This window comes from Trichoderma citrinoviride (assembly GCF_003025115.1).
Source record: "Trichoderma citrinoviride strain TUCIM 6016 unplaced genomic scaffold BBK36scaffold_7, whole genome shotgun sequence".
NCBI lineage: Eukaryota > Fungi > Ascomycota > Sordariomycetes > Hypocreales > Hypocreaceae > Trichoderma > Trichoderma citrinoviride.
In genome coordinates, this window is record NW_020194715.1 from 744379 (window position 1) to 767462 (window position 23084).

Sequence of the window (23084 nt, forward strand, 5' to 3'; positions counted from 1 at the left end):
CCAGTCCGTCAATCGGTCGCGGCAGCGCAGCAACGAATGGCAAGAAAACAATACCGTCAGCAGGCAGAAGAAGAAGAGGCGGAGGCCAATGGATCGATGCGGGAGCCAGAGAGCCTTGGAGGCATCGTTTGCGGCGGTTTGCGACGAGTTCTCTTGGGCGAGAGTCGAGACAGGGGCATCTTTGTGCCATGGGTGTGGAACTCCGTATTTGCCTTAGTGTCCTAGTGTCACCGAATGAGGAAATGTGGTGTAGGGGACCGGACCCCTGAAAAGCCTCTGAGACGTCTGGTGGTGGCCACTGTGCAGCGCCAGTGCAGTGCTGGTGCTCGCAGCGCGTCGCCGGGCCCTGAACACGCCCACTCAGCGCTCTTCGCTGGGCGGCTCTCAGCGCCAAAGCGCCTGGAGTGACCACCTTGGTGACGCCACTGCCATGTCTCTGCTGCCGTCTGTGGCTGAGCTGGCCCGCGTTTCGCGCACGGCGCCACACAAGCACCAGTCACACCACCCTTCAGGTTGTCGGGTCAGACAACATTGATTGTTTACTTTGAAGGGGTCGCGATCGATCTCCGGTTCCAGATGCAATTGTGCATCAACTCCCCACCGAGCCAGATCACTGGCAGCAGTCCTCGGCCCGGGCCATTCCCAACATTGTCTACATTCTGCATCTCCTCGAGCAGCCAGCAACTCATGCGTCATACTGTCGTCCATACATACATACGCACATACTCGTACATACAGACGGCTCCGCTTGCTGCTCGCCGGCCAACCGATTGCGGACGCAGTCCCAGCACAGATCCCTTCCCCGTTGCATCATGGTACGTACGAGTTACGAGCGCCGCCCCGTTCATTGCCGTCTCGCTTATCTGCTAAACCGTCATTTCTTCTCCGTATTGTCCCAGTCCTTGTCCACTACGTTCAAGCCCTCTCCCCTGGGTTACGGTTCGCCTCCCAGCGTTCGAAACTCGCCATTCCGTCGGGTCGACTCACCGTCTTCGCCCTCACCACTCCGACAAATCACGCCAACGAGCTCGCCTACGAAAACCAGCGCCACCACGCCCAGCAGAAGCTCGAGGCTTGCGAGGCCAACGACGCCGACCGCCACCGACGAGGAGCACGAAACCGCAGAGCGAGACAAGACACCGGAAATGACGACTCCCACAAGGGGATCGCCGCCAGCGTGGAGGGCTACGTCCAAGTTGGCAGCGGGCGGCTCTCTGGGCGGTAGCAGCGCCCTCTCACAGCTTCAGCCTTCCCAGGTCAGGACGTTGAGGGATGGTTTCCAGATTCTGGACCGAGATTGTGACGGAGTCGTCAATAGGGAGGATGTCGCCGACATGCTCGGCCAGCTGGGTACGTTTCCCGCTGTAGTCGCTCGCGGCAAAGGATGCCTAAGAGAAAATCCCGATTACAATATGCTAACTCCTGAGCAAAGGCCTTCCTTCAGGCTCCTCCGACATAGGACGCTTCTTTCCCCCTTCGAAACCACAGACCATGACATTAGCCGCCTTCCTCAACTCGCTGGCAGAGTCCCTAGCGGTGCTGTCACCCAGCACCGAGCTCCTATCTGCGTTCTCGGCGTTTGACGAGGACGACAGCGGTCAGATTGACTGGGCGGAGCTGAGGGATGCTCTGCTCAACACACCGCCAGAAGCCGGGCAGTCGGCCCTCAGCGCGGCAGAGGTCGACAAGGTGGTCGAGGGGTTCACGGGCCGGCGAGCCTTCAACCGCAACATGAATGCGCACTTATCGGCAAGAAGGGGCGAGGTGTTTAAATATCAGGAGTTTGTCCACTCAATCATGGGGTCCAACGGCGGGGCCGAGGGAGGGTCTCACGAGAGAGCCGACGAGTAGTGACGGAGTGGATTGGCCTGCTGTCATTCTGCATTCTGCATCCTGCTCACATGGTGGTGATTCGTGCTGGGGGCTTCGGTTTCTTTTGCGGGTTGACAGGAGTGACACGATGCAATTACTGGGTGTGTTCCACTGGACAGGCGGCACAGGTACCGGGGCCGGGCCTGGCCTGGCTTGGTTCCGATATGGCCCTGTTAAGGAGGACGAATGAGTCCCTCGGTCCGGGCTGCGGATTTGTCTTTTCAGCTTGTCTGCTTCTGTTCTTTTTTATCTTTGTTCGTCCCTTTCTGCTCTCAGCTGTCTCTGCTTCTTTTGGGTAACCCGCACACGTGTACGAGATACTATATGGGATGAATTACGATCCATGTCTGCATAATTAATACTATACACATACATACTTTACTTAAGGTACCTTGGCATGAGTGACCATGAGCCACTGCGGAGGAGGTGATGCTCCGTGTGATGGACGCGGTTGAGACTTTGGAAATGATCTGCCAGCCGCCCCGTCGTGTGTATCAGACTAATAACAGGCTCGTAGGACGAGAGCAAAAGTTGTCTCTCTGCTCGATTTGTAAATTCGTATAGTAACCGTGCAAAAGGACTGAGTACGAGCAGCTGGCTCCATATGTATGCTACAGAGGCCGGCATGCGCTTCTTCAACGCTGTTCAATCACAGCACCGCAAGATAAGCCGGATGTTGAGCATTCGCTGAGGATGGCGGCGGGGTGACGAAACGAATGGGCCGGCGGCAGATTGCAAAAAGCCCCAGGATGGCCAATGGCACCCGTGAAGCCGCCAGGGATGCTGGGATTTCCGGGCGGCTGGGGTGGGAAGAGGTGCGGAGAAGGAGAGGACATGGCAAAAGAGGTCTGGCCTAGTTTTCTCCTTTGGCTGGCGCCGGCAGACGAGGTGTGATGGGCTGTGATTCGAGACGTGAGGTTCCTTTCCACCTAGTACCTTAGTTGTACGCGATGTGTCAAGTTTGCCGGATAGGTAGTGCTGTAGGGAGGCGGGAGTAGGAGTAGGCGTAGGAGGAGGATGAGGAGGATAAGCATATAATTTTAGCAGCAGGGCATGGGAGGTTTGGAGCGGGATATTACAGCACGGCTCGGTACGTGGTGGTTGCTTGACAGTTGACAATGCTCGTACATGGGACTTTTCAGCCATTGAACCCCGATTCGTGTCGACACCCTCGAACAGAGAGGCTCAGACCAAACAGAGACATGCGTGAATACGCCTGATTCACTCCAATGGGTCCCAACTGGAGGTTGATGCACTTCAGCACAGTTGAGCACGCTCAATCAATGACTAATACCGGCCTCATACCCCAGCCGCCCTCGGGCAGCAGCTGCATCCTCGCACAGGAGCTGACCGCGTGCGCAAGTGAGCCATTCACCGGCCTGCACGCAAGGTGGCGCCAGGCCACGCCGTCAGTTCACTGGGACGTGGACGGCTATCAACTATCACCTCGGATCCCTCCATCCTCCATCCAACCCCGTTCGATTTCAGTCCATATCAACTGCCATCCATCAACAGCCATCCAACTTCTCTGCCGTTCCAGCCTTCAATTTAACTCGAGCACCGTCGCGGCGGGATCGCGCCCCACTGAACCTTCTAGAACCGCTAAGTCACCACCATCCGCTTAACTGCAAAGCCCCGATAGCCTGTCTCATCATCACCCATCGTCGTGGCAAGCACCCGGTGCTCCGTGCCGCTGTGGCGCGCAAGATGCTGGCACATACTGTACAGTGCAGCGCGGTGCAGTGCATCCCTCCAACACCGGAGACGTCGAGTCGAGTCGAGCGTCGAGCCCACGTCCGCGTCGCCCCGAAGTGGCACAGAGGCTGAGTGGCCGGGCTGGAAACCGGGGGTTGCAGCGCTGGGTTCCGCGGGCACATGTAAATAAACACGGCGAATGGCTGCATGTGCTTTCGTCCAGCAGCCAATGGCCTGCAGCTCTGCCCGCCCGCTGCAGCGTCCATTGGCCTCGTTTCCCATCTGCGTCCGTCTGCAAATGCAGAGGCTACGCGCCCTGCACCGTCCAGTCCTCCTCTTCCCTGCACTGCGTGGCTGGAGCAGCAGTCAAAGTGCCTTGCCTTGGCCGTGCTCGCTGGTCTGGTCTGGCTTGTCTGGTGGGGAGACCCCCAGCGCCAGACGTGCGGCCCGCTTCCCGCGACAGCGCCGTGCCAGAAACGCAGCTCGCGGCGCAGCGTCAAGGTGCGAGCACAGCGGGCCAGCACAGTGCCGGGCCGCGCGTGCCTGGACGGTGCCCGGCGCTGCCTGTTGGGGCGTTAGTCGCCTGGAGGTGCCTGTAATCTGGCCCGGTACAGGTACCACCGCGCCAGCTGATGCCGCTGACGTCTGCTGCCTGTCTGCGCGGCGGCGCTCGTACCTCCTACTGCCAGGTACCTGCGGCTGCCAGAGCCCTTCGTTTCCAGGTTCGCACCATCGTCACTGACTGGCCCGGTCCCATGGATGTTCAGGTTCTGCTTCCCACCTTGACCTTGGCTCGCCACGGCTCCGGCCATTGAAATCTCTGACGTGCCCCCCAGCTCATCAAAAACCGCTTTGTCCCTTTTGCTGATGGGCTCTTGGCGGGAACGTGAACCTGGGTTGGAAACCAACTGCCTACTAGGTACTTCAAGTACCTTCAATACCTTGCCCTGCCTCGCCCTGCCTTGCCCTGCCTTGCCTTATTACTTACCTTTCCTGCGGCCTACCACCTACCACCTACTACCTCCTCCTCGACTAGCCTTCACAGTGCCGCTGATAAATCGAGGGCTGGCTGTTCGCTTGGCTCTTGCTCCTGATCCGACCTCGTCAAAAGGTCCCGAGTCGCAGCGCATCGCATCGCGCCTCTTCCCATTCCATCCTCCCACCTCCGCCAGCCTCTGTCAGGAAAAATCGGGAAACCGGCCATTTCTACAGTGAACGGCCACAGTGCACCGACAGCCTGTGGCGCCTAGCCCCCTAGACCGGCCGGCACTGGACTTTCTTAATGCCCGTTTATTGCCTAGGCCTCTGTACCCTCCTCTGCAAGTCCCCAATATCCGGCATAACCTTGTGTCGGGACAGCCTTTTTCCTCCCCCAAGATTTCGACAGCCTTGGCCCCAATGAAGTTCTTCGGCGGCAATAAGAAACCGGCCTCGAAGAAGAACGCTTCTGCTTCCAGTGCCAGTGTCGACGACGACGCTCCAGGTCCTCATCCGCACACGCAGAGCCCCAGCGTCCACGCCGACCCCCCGCCGGCGTACTCCTCCACCTCGCCGTCGCCTACCAAGCGGTCCTCGCGGCCCGTCTCCCACCACAAGGACGCAAACGCTGCCGCAAAGCCGCCCTCGTCGTCGAGGTCTTCCCGCCTGTCGCGCCACTCGACCGACGCAGGCTTCTCCTCGTCGCGCCGCAGCAGCAAGTACGACTCGGACATCCATCCGCTGAACCTGCCCCCTGAGGAGCGAGAGCGGAAGCGCCTGTCGGCCATGTCAGCCAAGATGGACGTCGACCCCCAGCCCGTCAACGGCGCGGCATCACCGCCGCCTCCCCCCAAGCCCGCCGCGAATCCCTCGGCCCAGAAGAACTTTGCCGTGCCCATCCCCAACGGCAGCGTGCCCAACGGCAACGTCAACGGCAATGACGAGGCTCCAGCGCCGCCGCCGCACAAGTCTAACCCCTCCAGCCCCGTGCCCTCGCCCATTGAGGATGCCGAGTCTTACAAGACGGCTGGAAACCGCTTCTTCAAGGAGAAGAACTACGCCAAGGCCATTGAGCAGTATAGCAAAGGTATGATGACGCAGATGGACCAGGAGACTGTCTTATTGTTTCATTGTCTTGCCTTTGTTCTTGCAATTTGTTGTCCCACTTCCCGTTCTGATCTTTTCACCGTCGCTCTTTTTTTTTTTTTCCTCTCTTTTTTTTTAAAAAAAAAAATGATAATAAACTGGGCTAACTGTTCCTCTGTCGTGCAGCTGTGGATCTCTTCCCCAACTCGGCAACTTATCTGAGCAACCGAGCGGCTGCCTACATGTCAAATGGCCAGTATGAGGCTGCCTTGGATGACTGCAGCCGCGCCGCGGAACTCGACCCAAACAACGCAAAGGTGCTTCTGCGTCTAGCAAGGATCTACACCGGTCTGGGGAGGCCGGACGAGGCCATGGCCATCTTCTCCCGCATCGTCCCGCCGCCCTCTGCTAAGGACATGGCCCCCACCCGGGAGATGCTGCACCACATCAAGTCGGCCAAGGACACGCTCCAGCGAGGCTCGGCCATGTCCATGGTGCTACACGCGCTGGACCAGGCCGAGCGCCTCCTCGGCCCCGGCGTGAGCAAGCCCCGTAAGTGGCAGCTGATGCGAGGCGAGGCCTATCTGAAGATGGGCCGCGAGAACTCCCTGGGAGAGGCTCAGGGCATCGCCATGTCGCTGCTCCGCAACAACAACCAGGACCCCGAGGCTCTGGTTCTGCGTGGTCGCGTGCTCTACGGCCAGGGCGAGAATGACAAGGCCATCCAGTACTTCCGAATGGCCTGCAGCTGCGACCCCGACTTCCGGGATGCCGTCAAGTGGCTCAGGATCGTCCAGAAGCTTGACCGCATGAAGGAGGAGGGCAACGCCGAGTTCAAGGCTGGCCGATGGCAAGCCGCTATCCAAAAGTACAGCGATGCCCTGGACATTGACCCTTCAAACAAGAGCATGAACGCCAAGCTGCTGCAGAACCGTGCCCAATGCAAGATCAAGCTGCATCAGTACGAAGAGGCCATTGCCGACTCAGACCGGGCCGTCAGCCTGGACCCCAGCTACACAAAGGCACGCAAGACAAAGGCCAATGCCCTTGGGAAGACTGGCAAGTGGGAAGAGTGCGTCCGCGAGTGGAAGGCCATCCAAGAGCTTGACCCGAGCGACAACTCGGTCCGCCAGGAGATCCGCAGGGCAGAGCTGGAGATGAAGAAGAGCTTGCGGAAGGACTACTACAAGATTATGGGCTTGGAAAAGAATGCCGATGCCAACGACATCAAGCGGGCGTACCGCAAGATGGCCGTCAAGCTGCACCCTGACAAGAACCCAGGCGACGCTGAGGCCGAAGCCAAGTTCAAGGACATGCAGGAAGCCTACGAGACGCTCAGCGACCCTCAGTACGTTTTTACCTCTTCGTGACTTTGAGAGAGATGAAGATGTGCTAACACGCAATGCAGAAAGAGAGCGCGCTATGACAACGGCGATGACCTGATTGACCCGGCTGACATGTTCAGCTCTGGTGGCATGGGCGGTGGCATGGGTGGCATCGACCCCGAGATCCTCTTCAGCATGATGGGCAACCAGGGCGGTTTCGGAGGCGGTGGATTCCGTTCCGGAGGCTTCCCCGGTGGTGCTGGCGGCTTCCCTGGCGGCGCCGGAGGCTTTCCCGGAGGAGCGAGCTTCAACTTTGGCGGTGCTGGCGCCGGGAGTCGCCAGCGAGGCGGCTTCCCTGGTGCCGGTGCTGGGTTCCCCTACTCGTGACCCACCGACCTGGAAGAAACAGAGACGGAGGGCGACGACGATGATGACGACGAAGAAGAGGAAGACGAGGAAGATGGCGCGTCTGACGCCGAACCTCGATACCCCTTCGTCGGCGGTTGGTCGGATGACGCACCACGCAGCAAGCTACAGGGCGACTTTCAACGTCGCCGAGAGAATCGCAATGAGCTGGTTGAAACCTTTCGACGCTATGGGATGTGGCTTTTGGCGGCGGTAGTCTTGCTGCCTCCGCAATTGGTTGCACTGGGCTTGGTGGTGACGGCATTTGTATACTTGTGCATAAGACGAGACGGCCGGCAGCGCCGTCACGGCCGACGCAACACCGCAGGATAGACATTGGGATCTCTTTTATTTTTTTCGTTTCCACCTCTCTTTTCACATCCTGTTCTTTGAAGGTTTTTTTCTTGATTTCTTTTCCTTGAACCAGAAAAAAAGACGCGCATCCTCATTGCTATGGCGTTTTTGGGACACCTTAGAAAGAGAACCGGGAAAGACGAAGACACACATTGTCCATCTTTTGATTCATATTTGCACAAAAGCCAATTACTGTCTCACAGAAGGGCAAAAGAGGAACGAGATATTCTTTTTTTGGTCAGAGTCGGGTGTGCGTGTGTGGAAAGGGAGGGTGAAAGGGGGGAGGGAGTGGTCAACCGGCTATTTTTCTTTCTTTACTTTTCCTTTTCCAACTTTTTTCTTGTAAAGGCTGAATGGATGACGCGTTTGATGTTGGAAATGGCGGGTGTCTTTCAAAGGGAGAAAGCGGGAGAAGAGAAGAAGGAAGAGGAGAATGAGAGAAGCCAGGGAGAGGGAGGTTGGTGAGGCTGGAGGCGGGACGAAGGTAGTTGCAATGGCATCCTTACCTTATATAGATGAATGCGGGTGACCCGTCTTTTCCACAATCCACTGTCAGATACCCTTGCGTCTCTTTGCTTATCACTGCGTTGTTCTTTGCCTTTTGCTCTTTGACGACATCAATGACAGGCTGCGTGATGGTTCAGAAGTATTCTCGGACGAAATGTCCGTAGGTAATTGATAGAGCTCTGGGAGTAGCAGAAGAGAACGGAACTAAAGAAAAAAACAGGAATGGATGAAAGATGACGCGAACTATAGCATGACTGCTTCATGCTTGTGAAGAAGTTTGGGGTATCATTTTTCGTTGCCCTCTCAAACGCCATAAAATACCGTCCTTGTCTAGATAGTTTCCATGAAACCCACACAAGATCACACCCCCAAAAAAGAAAGAACGAAACCAAAAAAAAAACTCCCCGTCGATGCCTCATTCACGTTCCCTTAATCCTACTGACCTCCTCCCGCATTCCCCATCGACGCAGGTCTCGCCGGCAGACTACTATTCGTCCCACTCGCACCCGCCGCCGTCCCCGTGGGAGTAGCAGTAGCAGTAGTGGTGGTGGTGGTAGTGGTAGCATTATTCGCAGCAGCAGCCCTGGCGACAATCCCCGCGTCGCCCCCCGTCGCCTCGAGCACGCGCCTCACGTCGTCGCGCAGCTCGGGCATGGCGGCGCTCATCTGCTCGGCGAGGACGTCGCGGAAGGAGGCAAAGGCGCTGACCTTGCCGCGCATGAGCTGGTTGCCCCTGCGGACGAGCTCGACGAACTCGCGCGTGTAAATGTCCGGGTTGCGGCCGTTTTCGACGTACTCGAGGAGCTCGGGGGGCACGGAGGGGAGGTGGTTCGGCGGGGAGGCGGCGACGTGGACGTTTTGGAGGGAGGTGGAGAGGGCTTTTCTTTTTTCCTACGAGTTAGCTGTTTTGTTGTGAAGGGGGGATGGGAATTGGAAAAGGGGAAGGGGAGGTTTACATTTCGTTGGAGAGGACTTCTTTGCTGGGGCGGCCCATGGAATCGTATGTTGAGACTTGGACCATGATGCGGTAGAAGTCTTGGATGACGTCCTTGATCTGTTCTATCGGGGGGGTTAGTGTTTGCTGCTTTTTTTTTCCTGGGGGGGAGAAAGAAGAGGTGATCGTACGCTCGATTGCATCGTGGTCTACTCTGTCGACGGGCGCCATTGTTGCGGTTGGCGTTGGTCGAGGTGATGTGAGAAGAAAGGGTTTTGGTGAGATTGGGGGAAGAGGATGTATGTTACGGTAGGAGATGCAGTGCAGTGCAGTGCAGTGGTTTGCAGCTGCTAACGGTATGTCATTTTGGAGGCTTGCGGAGGCGGGGACATCAAAACTCGGCCTTGAACTCTACCTGAAATGAACCATTACGATGTAGAAGTGAACTAGTGAATAAAGTTTATATCGTCCTTTTGTTGAAGATGCGTGATTCTTCTCTTCTTTTTCAATGAATTTCGAGTGCAAAATTGCATCCGGTCCATTCAATAGGTAGTCGACACTCTACGCTGCTCAACGAAGCCAATGTCGTCACGGTGCTCGTACCATCGACCCAAGATTGAAGGGAAGGAGCATCATTGGTGACACCGCCTGCTCTTTCGATGCCACACATATTCACCGTCAAGACCTTTGATTCTTCACAACATTCAATGGCTCTCTCTGCAAGAAAGGAAACCTCATCTCCTCTTCAACAAGCTCCTATCAAACGCCCAAGTTGTCTACGCTCGCGCCGGAAATACTTCTTGGCCTGGAGCCTGGAGAGCCAACGTCAGCCCTGGCCTGCGCTCAACTCTGACAGCCGCATCCTCCAGCTGCTCCAATCCATGCCTGGCAAGTCCATCGTCGATCGTCTGGGTGATGAGATCCAGTAAGAACATTGGAATCGATCGCGTCAAGCATGTCTCAGCACATCAACTCGCCTACTACTAGAGAGCAGTGGTTTTACAGGGGAGGGCACCACGGACAAAGTACGAGCCCGTTGGTGATGCCAGGAGTGCTAGCGACGGCATGAGTAATAAGGCTAACAGTGCATTAGTCGATCTTCCTCGGCAACCAGACGATCCACGTCCAAAGGAGGTTGCGCACGTGTGCCTACAAGCGATTACTACCAGTCGTTTCCTACAAAGTAGGTATGGCCATTAATTATGCCTGGGTCTCAGCCTCCTGGCAGCTACCTCAGTCTAATAAGAAGCTCTGGGTCCATATGCATCTCTCAATCCGCCCTAGGAGTAACGACATTGATCAGTTGATCATGGCAGAAAACGCCTCACCATAGGTAATGGAAGCCGTGTCTCAGGAGGATTATGAGCCTGGGGACAGACAGGACAAGACCCATGCTGGTCCTACGTGACACACGCAATATACGGCCCACCTCATATCCAAGCTCAGAACAGAGGTGTGCCGGCTTCCATGCGAGTACTACCTTACACTCGTCTAGATCCATCTGCTACCGGCGAAAGAAGACGGTATTGACCCAAGTCCCGTTGGAGAGCAAATCCCTTCCATTCTCCTTGGATCTTGCTTCAGGGTCTTTCCCTTGGCACTCGGCCTGCGATAGCTGTCACTGCTGTGGTCATCCGCGGCGGCGTCGCCCTGTGGCTTGTCTAAGTGATAGCGTGGTGGTAAACTAGCGCAGGGGAAGCGGCTTCTGGAACTCTGGCCCTGCCGTCACTTACGAGAGCGGCATTCGGGGAAGACATGTCTGTTTGCTTCGAGACACCTGGGGAGCTGACCGGGTAGACGGGATGAGACGATGTCCATTGTTGACATGTGATTTGCAAAGAGCCGGCAGCTGAATAGCCTGTCCAGGATGATTTGTCTCAATGAACGGGCTCTGTCATTTATCCACGAATCCACGACACTGCAAGAAGTCGGAATCCGGGATCCTTGTCTGCTCTTCCCGAGCATATCCTTCGGGGCCATGCGCTCTCCCATTCACAAGCTCACCAGATTCACTTTCAAGTACCTGTACAAAGCTGCAAGCTGTGGTTCGAGCAAGGCGATTCACAAACCATCTGACAGTTGGGAGGTCAGATTCGTTGCTCCTGTCCGAAATGGACCTGATGGAAGGCATTCAATTTGTGTCACAAACCGAAAATGACCGCCGATGACACGAACTCGGACTAGCAGGGACCGATGCATGGGCACCGGGATGGCTTGGAGCGATCCGCACCGTCTCTGGACCACTGCTCTCGCCTACCTTGCTTGTTTGCTTGCCTACTACCCAGATAGCTACTAGCTCTACGGCTTTAATATCAAGATGCATACGGACTGGGCCAATGGACTCAGCGGTCAAGGACAGACAGAGCGTGAGAAAAGAGATGAGGTGGGAGCTGAGCCGGACGACGCATGTAACCCACCCGCTATTGGGGATTTGGATCCGGATAGATAGTACGTCGTGTGAGTGCACATCGAGGACCCTGTCTGTCTGTGTCTCATAAGAGACAATGAGCTTGTTGACATGGTTATAGCATGCCATGACCTTCTGCTGCTAACCTGGCTTGCCTAAAACGTCCGCTCTTCCTCCTGCTCTTCATCTCCATCTTCCTCTTCCTCTTCCTCTTCCTTTCACCTAGCCATGCTCTGGCACCATCTCTAGCCTTCTGTGTATATCATCAGCGCACATCAGATATACACGTGTAAGAGCCGCAGTGTGAAGCAGCTTCATCTACCATTTAACTACCTACGGAGCAGCCTTTGACGAGGTAGGTAGAGGCAGTATGCTACAGAAGATGTCCAACCCCCTTTTCCCGATCATGGAAGCTGACAGCAGTCTAACCAGAAACGCGGCATCGCGGGTATCCGTTCTCTACACTGTGCCATGACATCAAACACGATAGTAGCAGCGGCTGCCATCGCCCCAACCCCTGCCGGGAAGTATGAATTCGTTGTTGGAGATCGGCCAGACCAGCTCAAAGCCGGGTCCAGCTCAAAGCTGCGATCGCATCTGTCCAAACGGGGCTGGCAAGTTTACCTGCTGCAGCACAATGGATCTTCGTCCTCGTCCTCGTCCTCCACTCCGGTTGATGAAGCAGCTCAGCAGCGTGAGGACAGGTCTAAGAGGAAGAAGCGCAAGCGCCTTCAGCACACCATCACCTGGGACATCCGAGGTCCTGACGATGCGGAATTCCCAGGAACGGCAAATGCAGCAAGTAACAATAGCGCTCTGCTCCAGTCCATGATCCGGGCAGGTGCTGTGGGCTTTGGAGCTGTGCAGCCGTTGGCAATCGAATACCAACTGGGAGGCGGCCGCGTTGATCCCTTCAAATCATATCCTACGCCATGGCGGCCGTATATTCCTCATTTGGTCGATCATTGTGAGTTCAGCCCAGGAATAGACACATTCGATCTGCTCCCGCAGTCATGTTTGCCAGCTGTTCGTTTACGAAAAAAGGAGCGATGCTGACACGTTCGATGTAGACATCATCCACATGGCCGTCGACATCCCCGAGCTCGACGAGCCTGGTAAAAAGGGCCTCCTCCGAAGCCGTTGGTTCCGGCTTGCCACGACAGAGATCTCCACCTTCCAAGTCGTGTTGCTGCTCTCTGCCGGCAACTACATCTCCGTCAAGGGCGGCATAGCCAGCGAGGTAGGCTTCAACATGGACCAGCTCCGCATCGACGCCCTCAACTCCATCAACATGGCCATGGACCTGCCCAACAACGCAACCGACTCCATCATCGGCGCCGTGGCCAAGATGGCCAGCTTCGAGGCCATGCACGGGGACCTGAGATGCTTCCGGCTGCACATGGACGCTGCGAAGCGGCTGGTGGACATGCGAGGCGGCCTGCACAACCTGGGCCTCGGGGGGCTGTTGCGGAGAATGCTCATTTGGATCGATCTCAATGGCGGGCACCTGCTCAATACGGAGCGGTGGTTTCCCGGGCAGACGTTTGCTGGGAGTGAGGATGAGGAGGTGGAACCGAATCCAGAGCGGTTCATTGCCATGTAGACAAACACACATACTCTGCGGGCAATCATGGGGCTTTACTGCTTGTTTCTTTGCCCTCTTGCATAGCCACCTTTCTCTTCGGGTTTCATTCCGTTTCTTTGTGACGAGGTTGAGCGTTTTTAGAAGAGCGATCCTGGTATATTCCAGAGTAATGGTAATTATAAGTGTGTTTTTTCCCCGGGATGAACCGTCATCTAGAATAGCAAAAAGGAAAATCATTGTCTTTTTTTTTATAGATTCTGTATTTCGTACCTCTCCTCGCTCTGTTGACTTGGAAAATAGAGACTGCTTCGCTTTGAAGGTCAGTCCGATTATGAGACAATCTTGGTATGTACACAAACGCAGAAAACGAACCCCCAAGCAGAACACAAAGGAAAAATGCACCAGTAAAAACCCGCAAGGCCAATAGGAATGGAAAAGGGCAAAAAAGGTATCCCATCCAGAATCGAAAACGCTCTCATTGACTGTCTTTTCCCCTTACCACATTTAGTGCTCCTCGCTTTTTTTTCTTTCTTTTTGTCCCAAGTCCACCATTCAATTAGACGCCTCGGCGAGGACTCCTTCTCGAGAAAAAACCTGACAAGAAACACTTCAACGCCTAGATGAAAACGTCTGCGAGGCATCAACAAACAGCGTCGCCAATAGCAAAACAGCATTAAATCCAGCCATCATGTAAAAGGGCGTCCCCGTCGAGACCTTGTCGAACAACAGCCCCCCCAGCTTCGTCAGCAGCAGGATGGCCGCGCCGCCGCACAGCGAGTAGACGCCGGCGATGGAGCCCTTGAGCCTCAGCCGCGACACGAACTCCTCCTCGGTGGCGATGCGGATGAGGGGCTCCGACTCGCCCGACTCGTCCTCGTCGGGGGCGAGGAAGTGCTGTCGGCGGGCGTTGCGCGGGATCTCGACGGCGAGGATGCCCTTGCCCAGGGAGCCCAGGCTGCACACGATGGAGCCGATCTGGCTGATGCCGAGGAGGGTCACGACGAGGAAGACGGCGGGGCTGCCGCCCCTGCCGTCGACGTCGCCAATTTCGGGGCTCGGGAGCCGCGGGAAGATGGCGTAGCCCACGATGCCGAAGACGGTGGCGGCGACGACGGGGTAGTTGACCCTGCCCGGGTGGCGCGACAGGTAGCCGAACACGGGGGCGCAGAGCAGGCCCATGAGCTGCGCCACGCCTGTCAGGATGGAGGACAGGACGTATGCCTGGCGGCATTCCTTCTTGAGCTCCGGCGAGGGGTCGTTGGGCGAGCCCTGGCAGAAGCCGTTGCCGATGAAGAAGGTGTTGATGTAGAGGGGGACGAAGAGTGAGATGGCAACGGTGGATGCTCTGGCGACGAAGCCGCCGAGGTAGCCCAAGGCGATCCGGGAGTCGGTAAAGCCAAGGAGTATCGAGTCCATCATGAGGTGAAGATACGGAATCACCTGCATCAAATGTCAGTAACGCTATGAGGGTGTTTCAATCGTGAATTTCCCCCCTACCTTGTTTTGTGTTCTTCCAGAGTAGGCATATCCATCGCTGGATGGGCCCTTGAATCCGAGGAGCAGCCTCCATCCTTTGCCCTCTTCTCCTTGGATATTGCGCAGGCCGAAGAAGACAAACACGGCAACAAGCAGTGCGACAGCGCCGACAACGTAGTAGCTGTATGACACGGCCTCTCCAGGTGTGACATTGTCAATTTCGCCGAACTTGGCGGGCAAGGGCAGAAAGCACGACAGCGCCAGCAACGCGCCGCACCCGGTGAAGAGGCCGACATAGCCCGCCAGCACGGACGATTTGCCCGACCGTCCCTGAGGATCCACGCTTGCTGAGACGGGCCGCCCCTCACTGGAGAGCGATCGCGAGTACATCTCGGGCGTGATGGTAGCTTCGGACTCGACGGAATAAGCGGCGCTCAAGCGCGCGTTCGAGCGGCTGTCGCGGGCGGCTCTGGCCCTTTCCAGAGCGCTGTTGCGCAGCTCCTCGTCTTCGTCCGTCAGTGAAGGAAGGATGGCGGTCACCATTGTGGCCCTGCGATTCCCATGAGGTTAGCTAGCAAGCTCCAGCGGGCGCAGATGCAGATGTGATATCCTCTACTCCGTCCATAGGTAAATCTCAAAGAAACAGCACATACGTAGCAGATGCCCCCAGCGCAAAGAGGATCCTGGCCAGCAGAAGCTGCGGATACACATTCCGAGCCTGCACAAACACCACCAGCGACATCCCGACAATCAGGTACCCAATCGCGGCAACCCATCGCACGCCCAGTCGATCCGACACGAGGCCCCAGGCCGGACAGGCGACGAGGGCGACAATCTCGTCTGCGAAGCCCAGCGTGCCGACGACGTCGCCCACGTTCTTCTTCTGCCCTATCAGGTCGGTAATGACAAAGGAAACGGAGCTGTTGAGGAAGACGAGGAAGGAGATGGAGAAGAGCGAGATGCCGAGCAGGTATGTTGCGGCCTGCGTGGGAGTCGTCGAGGCCGCAAAGGGCAGATATCGCTGGAAGGCGGACGGCATTATGATCCCTCGTGGGTTTGAATATACCGCCTGTCGCTCGCAGTGTCCTCTCTACAGCGTAACGTAGAGGTGCGAATTACTATCGTCGTCTCTCTGCTGGGATTGTCGCGAACCAGCAATACTATCGGATGCGAGCCAGCAAGAAAACGACCTTGAGAAGAGAAGCTGCGGGAAGTCACATGGCGGTGCGAATGCGCAAGATTAGACGCAAGTGAAGAATACAGAAGAAGCTTGTGATAAGGACTGTGACTGCGGAATGAAGACGTAAAGACAAGAAAAGAAAAGGCCTGCTCTTTTTGAGTTTCGCGTTGTTGTTTTTCGTTTACGCTTTTCTGGTCTGACGATGACGGACATGACCTGGAGCTTCTTGGTGCTGGGAGCTCGGTGTTTGAATATCGGCCCAGCCAATGGGAGGGCGCGTTTGGGCGGGTAGAGGTATTTGGGAGGTATTCGATATCCCTTGTCACTTCATCACATGGATCACATAGAGAGACGCGCCTGCAGATGGAGCATTGAGATGGACTGAGAAATACATGGTGAGTCGGCATTGGTGTAAGCTAGACGTTGGCATCACGAGATAGCACACTGCAGAAAGTGTAAACGGAGGATGTTGCATAGATACACTGCTGCAGATGAAGCTGTGACATCGACCACTTACATGAGGCCGAGGCAGGGTGTACATGCTCGCGACAACCCATACCAGAAGCCTACCAAAACAATGACGCCCGGTCTCACTCGGAATGTTCTATACCTTAGGTTGTAACGGAAGTCTATCGCTGTGGCGCCCGCATGACAAAGCCCGAGTCAAGTCAGCCAAAGGAAGCATCTTACTGCTTTCCGCTTGGCTCAGGAACTGCTGTTGTATAAACGGCTCGAGCACAGCCAATGTGATGCCGCTGAATGGAACCTGAAGCTGCAGTATGAAGTACACGTCGGCTAGGAGGCTGAAACATCACAGCAGAAGGACAGCGATGATCAAACACCATGTGAAAAAGAGAGAAGGGGGAAAGAGAAATTGATGTCTAAAGGATCCATCACTGAGAAATTCCAGCCCGGTAAATATCCAAGATTGCTTCTAGTACCTTATGTGAACATTCGAGCCGCTTAGACAGCAACACCGATATGCGGAGTGCAAGCTCCGTCCTCTTGCTCCACCAGTCCAGAATAGCGGGATTGACGGATCATCTAAAATCCGCACATCTCAGCATCCAGCTATCTTATCGAGATCGCCGAAAGATGGTGAATTGCCTTCCGCGTGTCGATGCGCGTTCTCTCAACGACGAGATGACGAGTGCCCATTAACATCCCTCGCTCTCGTCTCGACAACATTGCGCAACTCTGGTCTGCCGCCTGTTATTGACATCAAGGGAACCACACCGTCAAGATGGTCGGCAAAGTCTCCGAGAGAGTGCTCCTCAGGGAGGGTACGTGAAGACGCTTCCAATTGCGCATCACTGGCCGGACCCCCGGTTCTTGTCGTCAATTGGCCATCGAGCGCTAACGTTGGAATTGAAATCACACAGGACTGGAGAGGACCGACAATGGCATGAAATTGACGTCGTGGCCTGATGTCACTCCCATCAACCAGAAGAACTACTACACGTGAGATGTGACGGCGATCCCGGTGGCTGGCGCTGGGCGACGACTGACTTTTGGAACAGAGATTATATGAAGCGGGACGACCAGGTCCTGGCTCTACGACTCCAGAACGATGCGAACCGCGACAGATTGGTGCAGAGCGCCCGAGATCGCGACCGTGCTCTCTCAAAGCCTGCCAACGGCGAGCTCCCCCTACCTCTGCCAGATCTCGGCGACGACGATGGGGCTGCAACTCCCTCGGGCGGCATGGACCCGTCCAGGGTGATTGTCATCCACCCCGGAAGCCAGAACCTACGCATTGGGTTTGCGAGCGACGCACTTCCCAAGACCATCCCCGCTGTGCTGGCGACCAAGTTCCCCCAGACCGAGTCGGAGATGTACGAAGCCTTGCCCCGGCGCCAGTTCGAGGCCAAGACCGTCGACCAGCAATACGGAGAGGAGTGGTCCAAGAAATACCAGAAGATGTGCAACGACCTCAAGGTTGAAATGCGCGCCAACAAGCGAAAAGTACTGCCCAACTCCAAGGAGCTGGTCCAGACCTTCAACCGACGAACAGAGCCCGAGATCATCCAGAGGCACAATGACGTGCTGGAGGTTGAGTGGACAGATATAAGCAAACTGGACGACCCGGATTCGCCGGCATCTTGCTTCATCGGATACGAAGCGCTACGGGTACCTGACGATTCAAATCCAAAATTCAAGCTATGGTGGCCCATGCAACACGGATATTGGAACGAGGATGGCTACACGAGTCAAGAGCACCTCTTTGACGACTTCGAAACTCTCTTGGACAAGGCCCTACGTCAAGAGCTGGGGCTCAAGACCAACAGCGAGTGGCAACAGTACAGCTGTGTTTTTGTCATTCCGGATCTCTACGACAAGAAGTATGTGGAGCAGGTCTTACTATCTTGCATGACCTGGTTCGAGTTCAGTAGAGTATGCTTCATCCAGGAAAGCATGGCGGCCACTTTTGGCGCCGGGTACACGCAAGCCTGCGTCGTCGATGTCGGCGCCCAGAAGACTGCAGTCACCTGCGTCGAAGACGGGCTGTGTATCGAGGACTCGAGAATCAACCTCAAGTACGGCGGATACGACATTACGGAAACATTCATCAAGATGATGCTCTACGACAACTTTCCCTACCAGGAAATCAATCTACGGAGGCGATATGACTTCTTGCTGGCCGAAGAACTCAAGTGGAAGCACTGCACCATGTCTCAGGCCAACATATCGGTGCAGCTTTACAACTTCCATGTCCGGGCGCCGAATCAACCGACACGGAAGTACGCCTTCAAGACGTACGACGAAGTCATTCTCGCGCCAATGGGTGTGTTTGAGCCCTCGATCTTCGACAACAGCACAAAGCTCAGGGGACGAAGAAAACTGGTCGAGCGTTCTTACAACGCATACGATGTGGACATCCCCGACGATCCAACATCTGCCGCACAGCTTGCGATCCTCGCTCTGGTCAAGCCATCACTCACGGCCAGCACAAATACAAATGGCTTCTCCCAGTCGCAACCCGAAGTGTCCACGCCGAGCAAGGAAAAGTCGCAGTTCAACTTTCTTGGTAAGAGCGAGACAGCGAACGGAACACCCATGGCATCACATGCCGGATCGCCGGCACCCGAAGGCAACGGCACCCCGGCTCCATTCATCTTTGGAGCCAACAAGGATGGTGTCAATGGCGATAGCCCTGCTCCAGGCAGCATTCGAGCAGCCGGCACGCCGGTTCCGGGGCAGTCCCAAACCACCCAGCCGCCCCCGGGCATCTTTGTCGAACCAGCGCGCGGCGCCAAAGAGTTGGCAGCCGAGAGAGACGAGGTGCTGCCACTGGCACCGCTGGACATTGCCATCCTGACAAGCATTCACAACGCCGCTAAGGGCGACGACAAGAAAGTTCGCGACTTGCTGGGCAGTATCATGGTCGTCGGCGGCGGAGCCAAGATCCCACAATTCACCGTCGTCTTGGAGGAGAAGCTGAAGGCGCTGAAGCCCGAGCTTAGCGAGAGGATACTTGTCAGCCGAAGCGCCAGGGATATGGACGAGCAGGTTGTAACCTGGAAGGGAGCGAGTGTCTTTGCCAAGCTGTCGACCAACGATTCGTGGATCACCCCGTTTGAGTTTGAGAGACTCGGCGCGCGTACGCTCCACCACAAGGTGCTCTGGGCTTGGTAGATAACGTCTGGGTTTACATATACCTCTACCACAGGGCCTATCTGGACACGAGGGGCACGGAATCGAGAGGAAGCATTGGAGTTTATCGGTTTGTTCATGAGGATATAGGAGAACTGGGCTTATTTCGTAATCAGGATGTACTGCTTGTGCTGATTGGCAACTTGCAATAGCGGAGCAGAATGGGAGTTATAGAGCTTGAGAAGACACCTACTTTTCGCACTGAAGCACTTGATTGTCCTCCCGCTAGACGTAATCGCTTCGATATGACAGTGCAGGGTGTGATTCTTACAGTTGTTCATCATTTTCGTGCGTGCTAGTAGTACTAGTATCGTGTTGGCGATGCAATGGGGAGAGAACAACGGGATCACGACGAATCGGATGTCATGGCTGATAGTCTCCTCAGCGCTTGATGATAGCATGTGATGAATATCTACTAGTATGCAGGCATTTGAAGTTACATCGTCTTGGGCATATATCGACGATGGCTGTTCCTGTGACTGCTTTTCTTCCCTGTTTCTGTTACACCAACATTCGGTGAGCCTGGCTGCAATGGTCGGCCAATGGGAAAGGGGTGCAGGATTCGGAAGGAGTCTTTTGTTATTCATCATTGGCTCGATGTGAAGCAAGGGAAGAAAGCATGTCTTGGTCGAGGTGTAAGTGGGCAGCATGCATCCCCTCCCCGAGATGGGGTTCACATGTGGCATTCTCATCTTCTCTGTCGCCAAGTGGAATCATCCGTCTACCTTGATCTGTTACTAGTAAAACACACTCAACTTGATAGACGCAACTTAGTAGCATTGGGAGGGGGCATGAGTTGAACCAACAACATCACGCTTGATGCTCGAATCACCATCTGGTCAACCTTAATCCAGAGTTACAGCGAAAAAGGATTCCCTTCCGTTGCATGAGTCTCCATCTGCCCGCATATCCGTGATGTGGGCTTGATGGTCCCGATGGAGTACTTCGTGCCTCTTACTACTACCGTAGTACTGAATAATATCACCAGATTGGCGGCAAGAATGGCATTTCCTATCCTCTCCCCAGGGCTGCATATGTTGTTGTCTGTGAGCCGTGAGCCGTGAGCCGTAGGTCCGCGAACCCCGCAAACGCAAAACTTCCCGATGCTACTCTAGTCTTATTGTACTATAATCGTACCATGCAACTACGAATGAGGAGAAGATACAGTCGTTTGTTACCTTGGTGATACAGATCCAGCTTAAGGTAAGGTAAGGTAGTAGTGGTGGCAACTGAAGCTGCGGGCTGTACGTGCTTGCATGAATGCAATGGCAGCTGTGAGTATTATCGAATGTATTTAGCCCAGCTTTTGAATCATACTGCTCTGCTTCTACTCGTTGACCTCATCGACCATACACCTGCGGGTGATACAGGCATTGGTATCCGGACGATAGGATTAGGTTATCACCAACAACTTGAAGATGCATCTTCCTCATCCTCACACAGTGAAAGTGACCCCATCATCGTCACCTTGTGTAAATGTAACGGAGGCTAAAAAATCATCCCAAAGTCCCTCCATCAGCCGCACCTGATTGGCGACGGCAAGTTCAAACAACACGCAAGCATGACCAATGCCTTTTATTGTTGCTTCTCTTGTCGTTCCTTTTTGCCCAAATTCAGAATACGTAAGGTAGCATTTTATCTACTGGACCATCGTTTTCCTGCATTTTCACATCACATTCCTCGGAGGACTTCGCAAGAGCGGGCAGCACACGAGAGTGGCTGCTGACGGATAGTTTCCTTGCTTAGCGACGTGGAGTTTCTTCTTCTTGCTTATATATTTCTGCTTTATTTCCGCCCTGCCTATTTATCCTATGCATCCTGCACGCCCGATTTTGCGTGGCCAGTATTCTTAGGACTAAGGTATCTGGATAAGAGTGTCTGCTATATACCCTATAAATCGACACATCCAAAAGCCCCTCCCGGCCATCCTCCCGCCAACGTCGTTCTGTCTCCTCTCCTCCTCGGTCTTCTTCGACCCCTCACCTCTCGTCTTCCACCACCGCCCACGCTCATGGCATCTCTCCTCCCCAGCAACGGCGATGGCCTAGCCGGCCGGCTGGGAACGAGCCCATGGGTGCTCTGCTCCGTCGCCGGCTTCGCCTTGTACGCCGCGCTGTGCTCCTCGCTTCGGTTCCGGAGACTCAAGACTATGCGCAAGCAGCTCAACTATCCGGATCGAGAGTCGCTGTCTCGCATGACGAACGAGGACGCGCAGAAGATTGTCAACATTATCAGCATTTATGAGTTTCCTACTCTCTATGACTTTTCGCTTCGATATGCCATCTTCAGGGTGAGGCTCTCACGTTTTCCGACCCAGAGTATTGGCGATCATGATTGACTGACTTGCAATGTTAGACCTACGCTATGGACAACATCGGCAATCTCTTGTACAGAGTTAGCGATTTGGCGAAGCCTGCCGAGGCCTCTAAAAGGTATGTTCCATACGCCTGCTGTGCGGGGTGGATCACAAGATGAAGCTTACTGACAGTGGCGATTAGATACGATGATACTCAAGTCCTGTATGCCTGGTAAGTCTACTCTCTCTCTCCATTGCTGAACAAAGAGCTCTCCTCGCTGACCATGTCCTCTCAAGCTACGCAAATTTCGCCCCGGGATCCGAGGCCCTGGCCAAGAGCGTTGCCCGCACAAACTTCCTCCACCAGCCATATCGGCAATCCGGCAAAATCAGCAACGCGGACATGCTCTACGTCCTCTTCGAGTCCATGTACGAGCCCGTCCGCTGGATGCGCCTCTATGAATGGAGGGAGATGGCCGACATGGAGGTGGCGGCCCTGGGCCTGCTCTGGAAGTATATCGGCGAGATGATGGACATTGACTACAAGGCCGAGCTGGGCAAGGACCAGTGGAAGGACGGCATCGAGTTCATGGACGACGTGGCGGAGTGGGCTGCCGGGTATGAGAACGAGCACATGGGTCCCTCGCCAGACATTGCCAAGCTGGGTCAGGTTTTGGTCGACGTGATGTTGTCGGCGTATCCCAAGTTTTCGCGAGCGCTCGGGTACAAGATTCTCATGGTTCTCATGGGCGAGCGCATGCGACATGCCTTTGGGTGGGCTTTTCGCCTTTTCTTCTTCATCTCCGTCTTCCACTGTTGCCATGCTAATGCGGCCATAGCTTCCCCGAACCTGGTGTGGTAGAATCCGTCGTCGCATACTCTCTTCTTCTCACCCGAAAGCTCTTCATCCGCTACTTATGTCTCCCTCGCATCATTCCTTCCATCTTCATCAGCCAGCCAGATCCAGTGACGGGCCGCATCCAGCACTATCATTATCTGAAGGACCCCTGGTACACTCCCCCCACCTTCTGGGCTCGCTGGGGCCCCGAAGGCTTGTTTCGACGAGCGTTTGGCCTCAAGGTTGCTGGAGACGGCGGCGAGGCCATGCTGCCGGATGGGTTCTTGTTTGAGGACGTTGGACCACGGGATAAGATGGGCAAGGGGGTGGAAGAAACAGCGCGTCTGGCGAGGGCTGCGCAGACGAAGGTGTCGGCTTCGACCTGTCCTTTTGCGCTGCCAAAGAAGGCTTGAGGGTGTATATCAGCGGGCAGTAAATAGCAGCCAGAGAGAGTAACAGGGGTTGATTGCTGGGTTTTGCCACCATGTACGT

General features: G+C 55.4%; 10 protein-coding genes across 10 annotated transcripts; 8 read left to right on the forward strand and 2 right to left on the reverse strand.

Annotated features, from left to right (window-relative positions):
- Positions 1-594: 594 nt before the first annotated feature.
- BBK36DRAFT_1135373 (hypothetical protein) lies at positions 595-915 on the forward strand (the record flags this gene model as incomplete). Its single annotated transcript, XM_024892625.1, is given in 2 exon segments — positions 595-626; positions 642-915. Coding segments are annotated over 2 exon segments (261 nt in total), but the record flags the coding sequence as incomplete, so codon positions are not given.
- BBK36DRAFT_1135374 (EF-hand) lies at positions 785-2232 on the forward strand. Its single transcript, XM_024892626.1, has 2 exons — positions 785-1350; positions 1433-2232. Exons 1-2 carry the CDS (start codon positions 1146-1148, stop codon positions 1849-1851), a joined length of 624 nt encoding a protein of 207 aa, XP_024749632.1. The 5' UTR covers positions 785-1145; the 3' UTR covers positions 1852-2232.
- An 869-nt stretch (positions 2233-3101) lies between these two features.
- Positions 3102-3846, forward strand: BBK36DRAFT_1200672 (hypothetical protein; the record flags this gene model as incomplete). Its single annotated transcript, XM_024897141.1, has 2 exons — positions 3102-3234; positions 3515-3846. The coding sequence occupies 2 exons, from the start codon at positions 3102-3104 to the stop codon at positions 3697-3699; spliced, it is 318 nt and encodes a 105-aa protein (XP_024749633.1). The 3' UTR covers positions 3700-3846.
- Positions 3847-5343: 1497 nt separating this feature from the next.
- BBK36DRAFT_1118890 (TPR-like protein) lies at positions 5344-7343 on the forward strand (the record flags this gene model as incomplete). Its single annotated transcript, XM_024890524.1, has 3 exons — positions 5344-5632; positions 5818-6979; positions 7040-7343. 3 exons carry the CDS (start codon positions 5344-5346, stop codon positions 7341-7343), a joined length of 1755 nt encoding a protein of 584 aa, XP_024749634.1.
- Positions 7344-7370: 27 nt separating this feature from the next.
- On the forward strand, positions 7371-7694 carry BBK36DRAFT_1118557 (hypothetical protein; the record flags this gene model as incomplete). Its single annotated transcript, XM_024890487.1, has 1 exon — positions 7371-7694. A coding segment is annotated over one exon (324 nt), but the record flags the coding sequence as incomplete, so codon positions are not given.
- An 831-nt stretch (positions 7695-8525) lies between these two features.
- Positions 8526-9387, reverse strand: BBK36DRAFT_65900 (hypothetical protein; the record flags this gene model as incomplete). The annotated part of the gene is made up of 4 exons (XM_024898453.1): positions 8526-8552; positions 8814-9105; positions 9179-9281; positions 9348-9387. 4 exons carry the CDS (start codon positions 9385-9387, stop codon positions 8526-8528), a joined length of 462 nt encoding a protein of 153 aa, XP_024749636.1.
- Positions 9388-12034: 2647 nt separating this feature from the next.
- BBK36DRAFT_1119500 (hypothetical protein) lies at positions 12035-13166 on the forward strand (the record flags this gene model as incomplete). The annotated part of the gene is made up of 2 exons (XM_024890595.1): positions 12035-12530; positions 12634-13166. 2 exons carry the CDS (start codon positions 12035-12037, stop codon positions 13164-13166), a joined length of 1029 nt encoding a protein of 342 aa, XP_024749637.1.
- Positions 13167-13757: 591 nt separating this feature from the next.
- BBK36DRAFT_1118813 (hypothetical protein) lies at positions 13758-15663 on the reverse strand (the record flags this gene model as incomplete). The annotated part of the gene is made up of 3 exons (XM_024890518.1): positions 13758-14588; positions 14646-15174; positions 15278-15663. The coding sequence occupies 3 exons, from the start codon at positions 15661-15663 to the stop codon at positions 13758-13760; spliced, it is 1746 nt and encodes a 581-aa protein (XP_024749638.1).
- Positions 15664-16916: 1253 nt separating this feature from the next.
- BBK36DRAFT_1135378 (actin-like ATPase domain-containing protein) lies at positions 16917-19440 on the forward strand (the record flags this gene model as incomplete). The annotated part of the gene is made up of 3 exons (XM_024892627.1): positions 16917-17087; positions 17187-17265; positions 17325-19440. Exons 1-3 carry the CDS (start codon positions 17048-17050, stop codon positions 19438-19440), a joined length of 2235 nt encoding a protein of 744 aa, XP_024749639.1. The 5' UTR covers positions 16917-17047.
- A 2029-nt stretch (positions 19441-21469) lies between these two features.
- BBK36DRAFT_1118662 (hypothetical protein) lies at positions 21470-23005 on the forward strand (the record flags this gene model as incomplete). Its single annotated transcript, XM_024890497.1, has 5 exons — positions 21470-21748; positions 21814-21890; positions 21957-21986; positions 22052-22528; positions 22594-23005. 5 exons carry the CDS (start codon positions 21470-21472, stop codon positions 23003-23005), a joined length of 1275 nt encoding a protein of 424 aa, XP_024749640.1.
- Between the last annotated feature and the right edge of the window lie 79 nt (positions 23006-23084).

What these genes read in the sequence shown, in the direction of transcription:
- BBK36DRAFT_1135374 (XM_024892626.1), top strand. Translation starts at nt 1,146, where the DNA reads ATGACGACTCCCACAAGGGGATCGCCGCCAGCGTGGAGGGCTACGTCC. An exon ending in CGACATGCTCGGCCAGCTGG is followed by an intron (nt 1,351 to 1,432) that starts GTACGTTTCCCG and finishes TCCTGAGCAAAG; the next exon opens with GCCTTCCTTCAGGCTCCTCC.